The sequence below is a fragment of the Mustela putorius genome, unplaced genomic scaffold (assembly GCF_011764305.1).
Source record: "Mustela putorius furo isolate JIRA1106 unplaced genomic scaffold, ASM1176430v1.1 tig00003898_pilon_pilon_pilon, whole genome shotgun sequence".
NCBI lineage: Eukaryota > Metazoa > Chordata > Mammalia > Carnivora > Mustelidae > Mustela > Mustela putorius.
Window position 1 is genome coordinate 15,936,171 of NW_025422047.1, and position 17,852 is coordinate 15,954,022.

Here is a 17,852-nt window from a genome sequence, read left to right on the forward strand (position 1 = left end):
AGAAGAGTAAATACAATAGCAACACTATAAAGGGTGATGAATAATTCTATTTTGCCATATCTCAGTTGGATGGTTGTTCATATAACCACACAGAGAAATGCCTGTCATATGGCAGTGTGATCTGTATTTTGATCATCTCTAAAAAGTTTAGAGTTGAGCAACTCTTACTAAAGATCTTGCAAGGGCTTTTCAAGGACATAGCGTAATTTTTGCTTCCTTCCATGTTTATGTGCCACTTGCCTCTATTAACAAGTATCTTTGAATTTTATCTCTGTACTTTTGTTTTCACAATGAGAATTGGTCCTTTTAAAACTGTATAACAAGATCTATATGTTTACCAGTATAGTAGATTCTACACCCTCTGACAAAATTCTTTACAGAAATCTATTTTTATTTAAGTAACTGAATTAAAATAGGGCTCTTGCCCTGGAATGAAAGTAGTACTAGTATCAAAACTATACATTCATGATTCAATCAATGATAGCTCCCCCTCAAAAAAAAAAAAAAAAAGGAAAGAGGAAACAGAGGAGGAGGAAAAGAAGGATGAAGAGGAAGAAGAAGAAATAGAGGAGGAGAGGGAAGCAGAAAAGGAAGAGGAGGAGGGGGAACAAGAGAAGGAGGAGGAGGAAGAGAAGAAAAGAGGCAGCAAGAGCAGCAAACATCTGAGTCCTCACATCAGGGTGTTGTCCCCACAGACCAAGCCATGTGACAGTCATGAGACTCGCACTGGTTTTTTTTTGTGCCTTATTATCAAACAGAGAGTCTTCTACCCTAGTGGAGCCCCTCTTTCAAATTCCTCCTGATTAAAAACCAAACAGAACCAAAATAAAGCCCACAAGCTTCCATGCATTCTGTGGTGGAACATTACCTTTCTTCATATGGGATCCATTAAGTCAAACATCTGAAGTTTGTGGTTAGGCTGTGATTTCTCCACAGCCCGTAGTGATGACTGATGCTGGGGAAAAGCCAAAAGTTTCCCTGTGTAGCAATTTTAGGTTTTTGTCAACACCCTCATAGCAAAGGGAAGCCGGTTCTAAGCCAACCCAACATTAGTAACACCTCCCCTGAAGCTGTAAAAAGAAGATTACTTCTGCTAATACATCATTAAGCCAACGCCTAGAGCAGCATATGTGCTCTTCAGCAGCACCAATGAGGACTGCCTACAGCCTGTTCAAAAATAAATAAATAAATAAACATAAACATCCCCAGATGATGTTTGGCGTTTACCTGCTGAGAGCAATCTCCCACGGCTAGTTTCCAGGAGTTAGAGGCCAAAAACCTGACCATGTACACACATGTTTCTATAGTAGAAACTGATTTAATATGATGATCAGGGTATTCATAAGTTATAAAGCATTGGGTTAAATCTTATTTAACAAACATTTATAGAAAATCTATTATGTGCCAAGCTCTGTGCTGGGCCTTGGGCATTTTAAGATGACTAAAACACAGTCTGGCCTTCAGGTAGCTCATACTCTAACACCTGGGAAGCTCATGAGTATCACAGGGCTGGTATCACACTGGTTTATGAACAAGGTGCTCTGAGGAAGAAGAGAGTGCTGCATTTGGAGAGTAGAGAAAGAACTGATAGAAAAGGGATACTTAAGTTGGACACTGAAGTTTCCAGGTGAGTAGAAGTTTTCTAAAAGAAGAAGGGAAGAGGAAAGTCCAAGTGGTGGAAATAGCACACGCAAAGAGTAGAAGTACACAAAGCATGCCTGAAATGGCAAGATCTAGGGAGGCTTGGGAAGTTTGGGGAAATAGAAGAAAAGTAGATTGAGATCAGATTGCAAATAATCTTGAATGTCCTGCTAAGAATGTTACCCTCTAAGTTCTAAGAGGCCACCAAGGATTTTATATAGGTGATGGCAAAATCAGGCCAATGTTTTAGAAAGAATACCCCCATATCGACACAGAGTATTATCTTAAAATGAAGTGGTTTTGAAGATACTGCAATAATACAAGCAAGTGGTGATCAGAGCCTTAACTAAAGCAATTACACTGGGAAACATCTCTAGAAACACAAGGAGTAGTATCTGAGGATCTATTAATTCTCTGTGTCTCAGTTTTGTTAACCTTAAAATGGGCATAAAAATAATAGTACTTACATTATAGGGCTGTTGTGATAGTTAAATCACTTAATTCATGAAGAACATCTCTAACAGTGCTGGACTTAATAAGCACTTGTGATATGTTACTTATACTTATTATTGCAGTGTTAAGGCTAAGTTGAAAATGAAAGGCGTTCATAAAGTTACAAAAAAACCCAAAACATAACTCTCAGTACATAACTAAGAGTGAAATCATTCTTGAGAAACAGCAGTGTAATGATCAAACATAATCTCAGCTACCAGCCATACCTATGACAGACATCCTTTTTCTGATATTGTTGAAGTCCAAGAAGGCAAGCAGTTGGTAAGTAACCAGTGTTCCCAATTCTTCTACTGTTATCGTGTCTGGGGTTCGAGACTTAAAAATGAACCCAAAATTCCTTGCAGCAGTCACTAAAGCTCCCTCATCAGGTGACTGAACTTGGTAAATCAGCTGCCCTAAAAGGAAAAGAAACTACCATGTTAAACAATAGCGAAAAAAATCTATTAAACAAGAAAGGAAAAGAAACAAATGCATTAATCCTGAGATTAATGGCTAAAATTCACGGAATGCCAATACTAATGTCAACTCATTCTGTAACATTGAACTCAAGCGTTAGTTCCAGAAATCCAAACTTTTCTACTTGCCAACCAGCTGGACCAAGTGCCTGTCCTGGAGATACTACAGGACACCATGCATACCACAAACACAGCCCTTGTCATCTCATACAAAAATGCCCATTTCTACATCTCCCTTTCCATAATATTGGAGGTTTCTTAGGTCAGAGGCTGAATCTTTGTATTTTCAGTGACTAGAATTGTGCAGTGGAAGTTTCACAAACTAAAACACTTAATATGTGTTAACTCACAGAATCCTCACAGACAGACCTGAGGTAGGGATTATTAAAAAAAATTTTTTCCCATTTTATACCACTGACCTATGACTATAGAGGTTATATAATCTGAGTAAGATCATATAGCCAAAGAGTAATGGAGCAGATATTCCAAATTCCACTTGGGTCTGTTACTAATGACCATTTCATGAGAATGCATACAAGAAACTCTTAAAATGTAAGAAATCAAACTGGTATGTTCATTCTTGTTGGCTGATACTGTGAAAGCATTAGGCTAAGAGTAAGAGGGCAGAAGAAAAAATGAAATGAGGAAAACAAAACAAAACAACCCATAAAAATACAGCATGTATAAGGTAAAACCTTCTACATAAAATTGTATTATCTTTGTAAAAATACATCAGAAAAAGTAGGCAAAGTTAAAACCATATTTACTGAGTTATAGTACTGTCCAACAAAAATTCTTAAAAAATGAATTGCATATTAATGTGTATGCTACGATTCCTTTTCATCAAAAACAAATAAACCACCTGCTTATTATATATATTCACATATATATATGCACAAGTGGAAAGGCTGAAATGATGCACACCAAATGTTTTCATTGGTTATCACTGTAGGGGTGAGATTAGAGGAGTTCATAGAAGGAATTATTAGCTTTGCCTTTATAAACTTGGTACTGTGTGGTTTTCCCTTATATAATAGGCATAAATTAATTTTGAAATTCAAAAAGGAAAAGGAATTAACAATTACTTGATTTTCCTACGAAATGATGTAACTTCCACTTCCGGCAACATGGTAAACTAGGTGCCAGGACCAACTTCCCTGCTACAAACAACTACAATTTCATATAAAACATTTTAACTTTTTAAATACATTCATGAAAGAGGTACTGGTAAGAAAATAAGAATTGTTCAGGTCAAAGACTGAGGAAAAAAATAAAATGAATAAAAGAAGACTGTAGCCAGCTTTTGCCTTGAGGGCATTTTCTGAACCAGGAGAACTTGATTGTTGGTTTCCAGCCTCTGAGGGTTCATGCATATTTGCACCATAAATTCACAATATCTAAGTGGCTTAAAAAAACCAAATTGAAAATTTAGTTTAATATGTTCCTGTGTTAGAACACTGACCAAAGCAAAGCAAGTCCTCTCTGGAGGAACCAGCCTTCACCTTAGGACCCAAAGGATTTCTAAAAACAAAGTTCCAAGTAAAAGTTCATCTCAAAGTGAAAAACTATTAAAATCCCAATAAATAAGACACAATGAGAGCCAACAGAAAGAAAATAAAGAATAAGATCTGCAAAAACAGCAGATATTGCAATTACTAAAAATAGCACACACAAATACTTAATAGATTTCAAAAAATAAAAGAGGCATAAAAGTAAGCAGATTTGATAAAGACCTAATAGAAATTAAAAATTAAAAGCAGCAAGTTAGATACTATTAGAGAAAGAAGTAGTGTACTGGGGGGAAAATGGAGAAAATTCCAGGATATATCCCAAAGAGACAAAGAAAGGGAAAATGAGAGACTTCTTAAAAGACGAGAACAGAGTGAAAATACCTGACACTGAACATCTAACATGAGAGGGGAAAATGAGTCAGAGGCAACACTGGAAAAAAATACATGACCAAGGAAACTCCAGAAATGATGAGAGATGACATTCTACAGATTCAATAATCTCAATGAATTCTAAGCAATATAAATTTTATAAAAACCCATATCTACAGTGAGAACATGGAAGGAGAAATCTTAAAAGTAGCCAGGGGGAGAAGACTGATAATCTTCCGTCTGACAACTGGACTGAGAGCTGACTGTACAGTAACAGAAATAGTGGCAGATATTTACCCCAAAGATACAGATGTAGTGAAAAGAAGGGCCATCTGTACCCCAATGTTTATAGCAGCAATGGCCACGGTCACCAAACTGTGGAAAGAACCAAGATGCCCTTCAGTGGATGAATGGATAAGGAAGATGTGGTTCATATACACTAAGGAGTATTATGCCTCCATCAGAAAGGACGAATACCCAATTTTTGTACCAACATAGACGGGACTGGAAGAGATTATGCTGAGTGAAGTAAGTCAAGCAGAGAGAGTCAATTATCATATGGTTTCACTTATTTGTGGAGCATAACAAAGAGTATGGAGGACATGGGGAGTTAGAGAGAAGGGGGTTGGGGTAAATTGGAAGGGGAGGTGAACCATGAGAGACTATGGACTCTGAAAAACAATCTGAGGGGTTTGAAGTGGTGGGAGGGTGGGAGGTCGGGGTACCAGGTGGTGGGTATTAGAGAGAGCACGGATTGCATGGAGCACTGGGTGTGGTGCAAAAATAATGATACTGTTATGCTGAAAATAAATAAATTTAAAAAAATAAAAAGAAATAGTGGCAGGATACAATGGAGTACCTTCAGTGTGCTGAGAGAAAACTGTCACCTTTAATTTCTGCATACAGCAAAATCTTCAAGAATAAGAATGAAATAAAGCTGATTTTCTTTCTTTTTTTTTTTTTAAAGTTGATTTTCAAACAAAGTTTTTGGAAGTTTACTACCAGGAGGTTCTCCCTAACAGAAATTCTGAAGAATACACTTTATGGCAACAGAAGATCAGAAATAGGACAAGCATTAAAAAGCATAGAAATTAGTAAGTACATAGGATAAATCTAAGGAAACACTGACTATAAAAACAATAAAAAACATTTTGTGGGATTAAAAAAGAAAATACATGACAAGAGGACTATATAAGTCTTCTTACAGGGTTGATTACTGTTGAAGGCTTCTAAAGTCTTTGTTTTGTTCAAAAGAAGGGTTAGGCTTTGATAAATTCATTATGCTAAAACTTCTAGGCTAACCGCTCAAATACAAATAAGGATTCCAAAATAGCAGATGTAAAAATAGAATAAATCTGTAAGAGGGGAAAAAAAAAGAAGAGATTAAGACAAAAGATGAGGCAACTATAAAATACAAATAAGATGGTAGAAATGAACTAAATACACCAATAATTACATATGAAATACTTAAAATTTAAATAAATCTATAATCAATAAAGGTGATGGACTAAATGCTGTGCTTAACCTTTCATTCTGTCAAACTAAGTATATTTTTAAACGTCAAAAATTATTCCACTCACAAAAGATGTGTCTGAAACACAAAGAAAAGATTGACAGGTAGGTTGGCAAGAGATAGTGGGAAAAGGTAAACAATGCAAATATTAACAAAAGCAAAACATCTATAACATCTATAACTATATTCATATCAGCCAAAATAACTTTTAAGGCAAAAATACTACTGGAGATTAAGAGGATCAATGTATACTAATACAAGTTTAATTTAAAAAGACAGAAGTATATATGAGTATCTAACTAATAACACGACCTTAAAACATAAGAAGCAAACATTGACACAGCTACAAACAGAAACAGACAAATGCACCACAATAGTTGATGATTTTAACATACTCACTAATTGGGAAATCAAGTACTCAAAATAACCCACAGAGAGGTAGGAGACTGAACAATTAACAAATATTATCTCATGGATATATTTAGGACCCAGGACATAATAACCATAGAATGTACATTCCTTTCAAGCACACATAAGACATTTATAGGAACTGAAAACATACCAGGCCATAAAGCAAGCCTCAACAAATTTTAAAAGACCAATATAATGGGGCAATAAGGAAAAAAATTCTAAATTTGTTATCTCTTTAATTGCAATACACTAAAGTAGAAAAAAAAATCCTATCAAAAACTCTTGTACTTTCCTCTTTCCTGCTTCTAAAATTTCATACTGATGAAGGAAATGAGAAGGTCAACTTCCCCAAATGACTTCTCCATGAAACAGCACACATTTAAAATTAAAGCAATAGCTTCAACTATTAATTATATATTACAAATTTTAAGTTTATTAGATTTGGGTTCTACTCTCTTCTATAATTAACATTTATATAAGAAAACTTTGTATTTCAAAGTACTTTAACATATGGATTTAAGCTATCCTGTAATTAAAGGTTTAATAAGAGAGCAAAATAATTTCCCCCACTCAGTGATATAAACCTTCACTTAGAATTTGATATCTTAAAGCAAGAGATAGAAATAGTTAAAAGGATATATACATCTATATCTCTTCACTTCAAAATACTTTTATATGGCAGGGTATTACCCAATCACCACCAGAATGGGTAAAATTTAAGAATAATAATACTAAATGGTGGCAAGAATGTCAAGGCACTAGAACTCTTGTACACTGATGGTGGAGTTTGTAAAATGATATAACCACTTATGAAAGATACCTTATAAAATTAAACATATACTATGACCTGGCAATTGCTATTCCTAAGTGTTTACCAAAAACAAATTTGTTAAATATTTTTAAAGACATAAAAACATTTATGGTACCTTTACTCCTAATAGCCCAAAGTTGTAAACACCCCAAATGTGCATGAACAGAAGACTATAAAATTATGGTACACTTGCATAAAGTAATATTACTCAGCAATAAAATAGAATGAACTATTGATTGATACAATACCACGGATGAATGATAAGAATGTTACATTATATAAGGGGTGCCTGGGTGGCTCAGTCAGTTAAGCATCCAACTCTTGGTTTTGGCTCAGGTCATGATCTTGGTCAGGGTCATGAGATTGAGCCCCACATTGGGCTCTGTGCTCATAGTAGAGTCTGCTTGAGATTCTCTCTCGCCCTTTCCCTCTGCCCCTCCTTCAGCTCACATGTACTCTCTCTCTCTAAAAAAGGAATAAATCAATCTTAAAAAAAAAAATACACTGTGTGAAATAAGCCAGACACAAAAGAATACATATTTTATGATTCCAGTTATATGAAGTACAAGAACAGTCAAAATTTATCTCTGATGATAGAAATCACAGCAGTGGTTGGCTGGGCAGGGGTTGGGATTTTGGAAAGAAAAGGGACAGGAGTAATCTCTCTGGAGTGACAGAAAGGGTTTATACCTTGTTGGGGTTGGGGACAGGGGCTACATGGGTGTATACAATTGTCAAAACTCATCAAACAACACACATAAGATCTGCGTGTTTTATTACATTTAATTATATCATATTATTTAAAAAAATTAAGTGATACTAGTAAAGAAGAATGAATGCTATCAGTAAACTAGAAGTTTGAGAAATGTCTGCAAGATAAAAAGTAGATTTAACCACTGAAGAAATAAGAGAAAAACACAGCTCAAAGCATTTGCAAAAGGAATACAGAGGTATGAGAAATCCCCAAAAGACTCTCCAAACTCAGAGTCAGCAAATGAGAAAAGTAGTGCTCTTGGGGACATCATTAATAAAATGAGTTGAAGAATTCCACTCAGCACTCCAGCCCATTTGAGTTCCTTCTTCTGCCAGCTTTCTCTAAACAGTTGCCGCCAGAACAAAACCTAGAAAATGTTCTTCTAAAGAAATCGTACAATCCACCTAAAAAAAAACCTCAAAAGATTTGAGTGCTGCAGCTGGAGACCAAAACTGAGAAGAGCCTGCATTGCTTCAATTCAATTCCACAAGGATAAGAGAGAGAAAATGAGGGAAAGGAGCCCAATGGTTGACCTTTTCTTCCAGGTCAGACGTTGAGTACAACTCTCCCTCAAGTGGGAGTTTTGACACAGACTCCTAGAACTAGATCTGAGAAAGTAAGATGGTTAAGCCCAGAGACCATATGAATTCCTGGAGGGAGGAACTCCACACCCAGAAGATGAGCTATGCATCCTGTCTCTCCCCGACAATCCGGGGAGACTGGCCACTGCAATCAGAATCTACATTCACCGAGGAACAAACAAGGATTCTCAGATACAAGGAAGAACACTCATCTCTAAATGAGCAATTGTAAGCAAACAAACAAAAAGAACAGGCAACCACAAGTCATCAAACCTTTGAGGAAATGAAAATTAAACACAGAATTCAAAAAACAACATTCCATAAAATAAAAAATCATAGAGGAAACAAAAGAAAATTTCCAATTAAGAATAATCAAGATCCTCAAAGATTAAGAGCTCTGAAAATATCATGCCAGCTCTTTCTGGCCTGTCAGGTCTCTGTGGATAAGTCAGCTGCCAATCTAATATTTTTACCATTGTATGTTACAGACTTCTTTTCCCGGGCTGCTTTCAGGATTTTCTCTTTGTCACTGAGACTTGTAAATTTTACTATTAGGTGACAGGGGGTGGGCCTATTCTTATTGATTTTGAGGGGTGTTCTCTGAACCTCCTGAATTTTGATGCTCGTTCCCTTTGCCATATTGGGGAAATTCTCCCCAATAATTCTCTCCAATATACCTTCTGCTCCCCTCTCACTTTCTTCTTCTTCTGGAATCCCAATTATTCTAATGTTGTTGGGGGGAGGGGGTTTGGGAGAAGGGGGTGGTATTATGGACATTGGGGAGGGTATGTGTTTTGGTGAGTGCTGTGAAGTGGGTAAACCTGGTGATTCACAGACCTGTACCCCTGGGGATAAAAATATATGTTTATAAAAAATAAAAAATTATATTAATAAAAAAAATCCTCAAAGAGCTCTAAGAAGGTATATAACATTAAAATAAAAAGATTACTATTAAAGTAGAAACAGTTTTGAAAATGAAATAACCTCAAAGGGCAAAGATAAAAAAAATGCCTTACTTAAAGGCATTGTGATATCCTCAGATAAAAATATAATTAACCATTGGCCTTAAAATTAGAAAGATCAGTTTGAGTCATAAATATAAAAATGTAAATCCTCACGGTAATTAAAATGGGGAAAGTGTTACTCCAGCATCATGGAGGACAAAACTATGGCTTGAATGTAATTGCAAGAACAGAAAAAATAATAAATAGAGAGCAAAAAGACATGCAAATATATATATATGTACATATACATATGTATATTACATACATACATACATTCAACAGTCTTTATATATATTTCACTTTGCAGTTGAAATTACTTGGGTGGTAATATTTACTCACTCACTGAAAGCAGAAAGAAATAAAACTTGCAAACAGAATAGACTGGACTCAACTGAAACAAGAAGCTGATTCACTATACCATTATCTACCTGCCTCATCACTTCAATATTGAAGTGGCCCAGTTGATTTTGTTCTATTCTATGAACTCTGAGCCCTAAACAACCATCTTAATAGCGTGAGGACTTGTTCATAATGGGAAGTAAGAGTATCCCACTATCTGTGTGCATCTATTCCCCACTACTGGGAAAACCCATTCATTCTACATATATGCATGATCATCATCTGCACCTATTAGTTGTTCGTGTTAATGATGAGAGCTAAACACCTGAGCTGTTATCTTCCTGCTTGTCCTGGCTACCAGGAAGCTCACAGTTAAATATGGTGCTCAATCGTTAGAAAGATTTCATCCCCTTGTACTTGCACATTTGGGCCTCATCTTTCTATTACTCCTATTTCTCTTCTTTTTCTCTCCTTTTCAGTCTATTCATAATTTTTGGAAAATACTCAGTATATGAATAAAAGCAAAGAAAGCTAGTGATAGGTAAACCCCTTATGCAATGTATACTTTTAATTGAACATCCTTCTAATTCCAAATATTTTAAATGAAGTATGATTTCTGATTTAAAAAGGCTCACCACTGGGACATACTTTGTACTTACCTGCACTATTTTCCTCTGACATTACCGTGTGGCAAAGGGCAAGTAACCTAAGAAATTCATACACTTTGGAATCACCCAATTTAACAGATTCCATCAGACGGTGGTCAAAGAACTGAAATGTTCTATCTGCTTGGAGATTGACTGAGAAGTCCATAGGCTCATTTTTCTGTAGAAGAAAAATAAGGGGGAAAAAAACTATACATCTCAATCCAATAATAATCTTTTAAAATTCAAAAACACTTCCTCTATGTATTTTTAGTGCTTGTATGATTTTTCAGCCCCAAACATCTGGCACTACAATGGCTTTCTGTTTCTTCCTTACCGTTAAATATTATCTTCTCATTTCAGAGCCAAACACCAAAGCAGTGACCCCCCCCACCCCGAAACCATAAGTTAAAAAAAATGCAATGGCTGTACAGATCCTCAAATACTTATTGCAACTCCAACATACAAAGAAGCCCTAAAAGTGATGTCTTTTTCAAAACCTACTTAGTGGCAAAACCTGACCTGACTTGAATTCATATTGGCAGCAATATCTGACCTAAAATGGTATGTGTCTAATTATAGACTTTTTTGAGTCCACTTAATATGAATTAATATTTTCCAATGCAAAAATATTAATGTGTTTTATTGTAGTATACTTTCTCAGATCTCTCTGGAGGTACTGCATAAAATAATGATAGGATTAAAACTGGGATCTTGAAGAGGTATTTGCACTCACATATTCATTGCAGCATTATTTACAATAGCTAAGAGGTAGAAACAATGTAAATATCCATCAACAAATGAATGAATGAAGATTATGTGGCATACAGATACAATGGAATATTATCCAGCCATAAAGAAGAGAATCCTATCTTTATGCCATAACATGAGTGTTGAAGGCACATGTTTAAGTGAAATAGGTTAGTCACCAAAGAATAATTACTGAATGACTCCACTTACATGAGGTACCAAAACAGTAAAACTCATAGAAACAGAAAGTGGAATGGTTTTTTCCAGGGGCTGGAGGAATGGGGAAATGGGGAATTGCTGTTGAATGAGTATAGGGTTTCCATCATGCAAGATGAGAAAGTTCTAGAAATCTGCTGTGCAACATCATGAGTATTTTTAATAATGGTTAACTATACGCTTTAAAATGTGTTGAGAAAAAGAAAAACATGATAAAAGAAATAAGGTAAAACAAATAGTGGAGGAGGATTCAATTGTGAAGGTCCCTGTTATTCAGTAACTTCCGGAAAGCACAGAATGTACTTCTAAAAGTTTATTACTAAAAGCACTAATCTTATGATAGTGTCTTGGCAAAATAAACAGTTGATGGGAAAATACTTTTAATATGTACTTTGTTTTGGAAACTATAGGACATTTTCTATTATATCCAAGTATTTGAGAAGACCTGCATACAGGACACTCAGTTGTGTATCCCAGAATCACAGACACTTATTTAATCACAGATTGTTTGGTTCATGTAAGACATTTTGAAAACAACTGCATTTGGAGAAAAAATGATCAACTCACTAGTAAGGAGTAAAATACACCCTGACCTTAGACTTCCCTAACACTCCCAGTGAAGAAACTGTGACTCAAAGATATTAGAACCAATCAAGCTCTCATTTGAGTATAAACTCAGCACACAGTTCCTTATTATGAACCTTTCTTGAAACTAGAAGATGAACTTCATCCAAATAAAAGATAACTGGGAAAATCATTAGTAAAGGACTAGTTAAGAGGGAGCCCTAAATCCCTTTAACTGAAGGACTAAATCTAAAAGAAATAGAGAGATTAAGATGCCAAAACAAAATGTCTATATTATATACCTTGACTATGCAAGATGAAAAGACAGCTAAAAAATTGGAAAATATGGATTTCCTCATTTTATTTTTGAAGGTAAGATGGTATTTAAAGTTTCAAATCAACTAATAAAAATCCATATGTATTTAGGACAAAGAAAAATATAAAATATAACAATAGGAAAATATGAGGGAAAGAAGAAATGTAATTTCATCATTGTTTATGTCAGGAAATTAATAGAGATTGCCTTAAAAAAAGTATTAAGAATATTACATAATCTCTTCAAAGTATATGGTAGAAGAACAATGAAATGCTTTCCTAATATTCCCAGACATTGTAAGAAATGCATACATACAGAATAAAGAATCCATATAAAGAATTATTTTAATGTTGGATGCAAAAATGCAACCTCAAATATTATAACTAAGATAATACATAGCCCTATGTAGATGGCCCAAATTCAATTATTAAAAGATTGGAATGCAAAGCAAATTCTAATCTTATATATGCTATATATAAGCATGCTATATTCTATACACACAAGACATGCATAAAATCATTCAGAAACACAGAAAATAGCAGGTGGGCACATGCAAATGAAAAGAAACCAGAAGTCATGACATTAACATCAACTAAGATTGAATTCAGGCCAAGAAGAATTAATTTAGTCAAAGGAGAAAAGTTTTAATGCAAAATTATGTAATTCACAATAAAAATGTACCACGATGAGTATCAATTTATCCTCAAGTAGCATCAATACTTGCAAAACAAAGATTTCAAGCTATATAAGAGCTATATATATATATAGAAAGATTTTCAAAATACTTTAATTGTTCTCTTTTATACTAAGAGGTGATATAGACAAAAGATAATAATGAAATAGAAGACCTAAATAATATAATTTACAAGGTAGAAATAACTGACATCTAGCTAAATTTATACCTTGAAAACCGAATATATATACACTTTCTTTTTTAAAAGCCTGGAACGCTGACAACAATTGACTATATTAAGTCACAAAGAGAACCCCATAAATCCCAAGAAAGTAAAAAGAATAAAAATCTGTTCTTTTATTAAAAGTGCAATAATGTAGAGAAAACTCTATCCCCTTGGGAATTTTAAAACTCTTCCTTAAAAACCTGTGTTTCAATGTGGATATTCAAACTGATATGACAAAAATAAAATTAGTTTAATAAACTACAGGCCAAATCTATGTGATAAAATTAAATAAGTATTCAGAGAAAAATTTAAAAACAAATATTTGTATATAAAAAAGGAAAAATGAAGTTATTAAGCGTCCAAGTATGAAGTTAGAAAAAGAAAAAATATCTTCAGAAATGAAGATAGATGGCATTAATAAAGAGAAAAGCAGAGACAGGAAAATATATACGAATAATAAATAAAACCCAAAGCTGCACTTTTCTGTGGAAGAAGGGGGCAACTTTCTAATGTAATTAAGATAAAAAAGGAAAAAGACAAACAAAAATAAGAAATTAATTTTTTAAATAGCCACACAAAGAGAAAATTAAAAGGATCATAAGAGACTTCTTTACTCAACTTTAAGGCACAAATCATTCTGATGTTATATAAACTGTCCCATGGAATACAAAAATAATGAAAAATAGGAAAAATTATTCTCTTTCCAAAGTAAATATAACATTGGTAGCAAAACAGACATCACCTCCTCCCCCAAAACCACTGAGGACAAACCCATGGGCATATATCTCAATAAAGCATTAGCAAACAGCATCTAGCAGCACACAGAGAAAACAGCTTAATACCAGTGACATATATTTGAGGAAACCATGAATGGATTACAAACCAACAGAAAAATGGGTAAAGATGAAATAGAATCAACTATTAACAATATAAAAAGATGTCCAACCTCACTCATAACAAAATAAATTAGAACAAGAACCATATTGACATATCATTTCATATAGTCTTGTCAAATATCAAAAACTCCGACAAGGGGCGCCTGGATGGCTCAGTGGGTTAAGCCTCTGCCTTTAGCTCAGGTCATGATCCAGTTCTGGGATCGAGCCCCACACTGGGCTGTCTGCTCAGCAGGGAGCCTGCTTCCTCTCTCTCTGCCTGCCTCTCTGCCTACTTGTGATCTCTCTGTGTCAAACAAGTAAGTTAAATCTTTAAAAAAAAAAAAAAAAAAACTCTGACAAAACACTGTGTTGGTAAAAGTAGGGGAAAATACTCTTGTACATTGCTTGTGGCAATGTAAGTTTATAAAAATTTTAAAGGAGACAATAGCAATATTTATTAATTACAAATGTACATACCTTTTGATTTAGCAATTCCATTTGCAATTCCACTAATTAGTGGAATTCCGATTCCACTACTCTAGAAAGATCTCAAATATATCATTGAGAAAGTTAAGAACAGCACAGAGAGTATGCTACCACCTATGTAAAATATGGAGAAAAAAATACTTCCTTGTATACTTTGAAATATCTCTAAAAGAATAAAACAGAGGGAACTCTGTGATTGAGGGATCTCAATAGAAGGGATTTTGAACCATCTGAATCTATTTTTTAAAATTATATACTAAATATTTCATCTGGTCACAGTGGAAATCAGGCCTCCAGGAACTCCTCATTTTAAAAACACATGTACATGAAGTGTACAATCCACTGGCAATTAATAGACCTGTACCCTTGGGGCTAATAATACATTATATGCTAATTTAAAAAATTTGTTAAATTTTAAATTAAAAAGAAAAATAAAAGAAACACATGTACAATTTGAAATTAAAAGTAAGAATGAAATCTATCACCTCCACACCTTAGGTATATCTGTTTTCTGACCCATGCCTTCAGGAACTTCACCTGCCAAAACAAATTGAGAATAGCAAATGAAATTAAAACTAGATTTAGACATTTCATTTTAAGGAATACACTTATTAAAGCACCATTACTAGATGGCATTATGAGTTCAAAGGTAGACTTTTTAGGAGTAGTTTCAAACTATAGGCCTAGACATAGTGATTCATCCAAAGAAATACCCAGGTTTGCCCAAGATAGAACTAAAATGCAGTATGCATTAAAAGAAAATATAAAGCTCATAATCATGTACTTCTGTAAGTTTTATCCTTCTGCTATCACATTACCTATGATGTTTGCCAGAGGTAAATTTTTGTTGTCCACTTTATCCTGGGGTATTCAAAATGACATCCTAGACAGACCAATTCTCACCAATGTTAGAGCCTGGTGAATACATCTCCATCTTTGTTTGGGCCAGGTACAGCTAGGTAATATCAAGGTCAAATTAGCATGTAAATGTTAAACAGTGTCGATGCCCCCTACAGTCAGAAAGCATAGACAAGTATGTGCCAAATATTTAAAAATAATTTATCTTAGTATAAAGCCAATATATCCTTATTATAGATAAATTGGAAAATACAAGATGTTTACAGTAGAAAATAAAAATTAAAATAATCCCACCCCCTAGGAATAACAAGTATTTATAGAGTTTCTTTAACATCGATTTCATGTGTGCGCGCGCGCGCGCGCAAACGTATATTTATCACAGAGTTCAAAAATGCCTGGTTCCTGCTGTTTTTAACCTAAGAATTTGTGAGAATTTCTCTGATCATTAAAATTCTTTGTGAATCTAAATTTGAATGGTTGTATAATAGCTGTATAGCATAATTTATTTTAGCTTTCTCCTCTTCGGAAGCTTTTAAGATTTTTCTAATTTTTGCTTAGCATTTGAAGATTTAATGCCATTTACCAAGACTATATTTCTTGCAAAGAGAGTAAGAATTTCTTGGATCAATCCTGTGCCAGGCACTTGTATTATCACTCATCTTCATAACAAACTTGCAAGATGAAGATTTTTCACTCCTGTTCTACAAGCGAGGGAACTGAAGAACAGAAATCCATGGGAAGTTACTAAACTGATTCTGAAATGTCAGCCTTGTATGTTTTTGAACCTGAGTCTCTCTCTTTTCACAACACAATGCTATGACCCAGAAAAGCCTCTGAAGAATCAGTATTTACTGTTTTTCTGGAGCCCTGGTCTAAATCTGGACCACTGTGTGACTGCAACATGGGTGGAATCCCCAAGCCAGTGAATAAAACTTGACATGTTCCTAGAATTTAAATCTCAAACACACTAAGATTATGCTCCAGTCATTGTGCCATAAGGCAGTAATTCTTAACTGATAAAAACGAAACAAAGCTGTGCCTTCCTGTAAAAGGACCCCTCAAAAGGGAGTGTGCTTATAAAGGTGGTGATAAAAATGAAGAAAAGTTAAAGAAGTTGAAGAAAATAAAAGTTCTGAGCTAGAAAACAGATTTAGATAATCAGAGTAGAATGCCCAATGTTCCCAAGGCTGGATATATGATATAAACAAGACCAATCTATAGGAAAACAAGAAAAAGTGATTCTTGAACATTCTGTGAGTACTTTAGTAAGAATATACTTAAATGACATAAAAAATACATTATAAATTATAATAGTATATAAACTAAGGGGATAAAGAGCTTAGTTAAATATTTCAGTTCTGCATTTTACTAGGGAAATTGCAAGCGTCATGGGATTTGGAAATTTGGAAATTTGTGAAGGTCTTGGAATATATATACTTGTGAAAATCAAGGGCCTTTCCTAAAAATAGACCTGTGACAAACATCTCTACAAAGAAATCCTGGTACACATGTCTGGTAAGTTACTTAGCATCATTTCCTAAAATGATATTATCATTATTATGTTATTATCAATACGTTCCATGACAAAAAAAAAAAATCCAAAATGTCCTCCAAATTAAAAATATCTCTATGGGGCGCCTGGGCGGCTCAGTGGGTTAAAGCCTCTGCCTTCGGCTCAGGTCATGATCTCAGGATCCTGGGATCGAGCCCAACATTGGGCTCTCTGCTCAGCGGGGAGCCTGCTTCCCTTCCTCTCTCTCTGCCTGCCTCTCTGCCTACTTGTGATCCTTGTCAAGTAAATAAATAAAATCTTAAAAAAAAAAAAATCTCCACTGCTCTGGCTAAAATTTTCCCATTTAAACTACTCTTTGGACTCAGCCAATATTTTTAGAAAGCTCCTAAAAATAATGTCAAAAAAATTTTAGGGAAAGTCTCTATTTTACCTACAAGTTACTGTAATAGTGATATGAGAAAAGCACAATGTAACTGAGGGCTTATGGAAGTCCAGATTAAGAATTGTCTGGTTCTCACCCAGAAAGGGGGGAATTAGAGCAGAGGAGAGGTGGGGTAAGGAGTGGGGGTAGCAAAGGGAGGTCAAGAGGCAGGAGAGTATAAAAATCAACTTCTTTTGATGGCTAAAAAAGAAGAAGTTGATTTTTATACTCTCCTGCCTCTTGACCTCCCTTTGCTACCCCCACTCCTTACCCCACCTCTCCTCTGCTCTAATTCCCCCCTTTCTGGGTGAGAACCAGACAATTCTTATTTCTTAATTTTGTTCAAGATCAAATCTTACTTTAAAATATTTGGCAATGTGTAAAGCTTCTTATTAGGAGACAAAG

General features: G+C 34.7%; 1 protein-coding gene across 8 annotated transcripts in view; it reads right to left on the reverse strand.

The window, feature by feature from the left end:
- Nucleotides 1-17,852, reverse strand: part of ATP8B4 (ATPase phospholipid transporting 8B4 (putative)) — a 248,892-nt gene that overhangs the window by 65,287 nt on the left and 165,753 nt on the right. For all 8 annotated transcript variants that reach the window (XR_006602907.1, XM_045067867.1, XM_004755458.3 and 5 more), the window contains 3 exons: nt 15,149-15,192; nt 10,562-10,727; nt 2,361-2,549 (listed from right to left, as the gene is read on the reverse strand). Coding sequence is in view for 7 of the 8 variants with exons in the window: in XM_045067867.1 (XP_044923802.1) it covers nt 2,361-2,549; nt 10,562-10,727; nt 15,149-15,192 (399 nt within the window). In the remaining variant the exon portion in view is untranslated. The remainder of the gene's footprint in view (nt 1-2,360; nt 2,550-10,561; nt 10,728-15,148; nt 15,193-17,852) is intronic.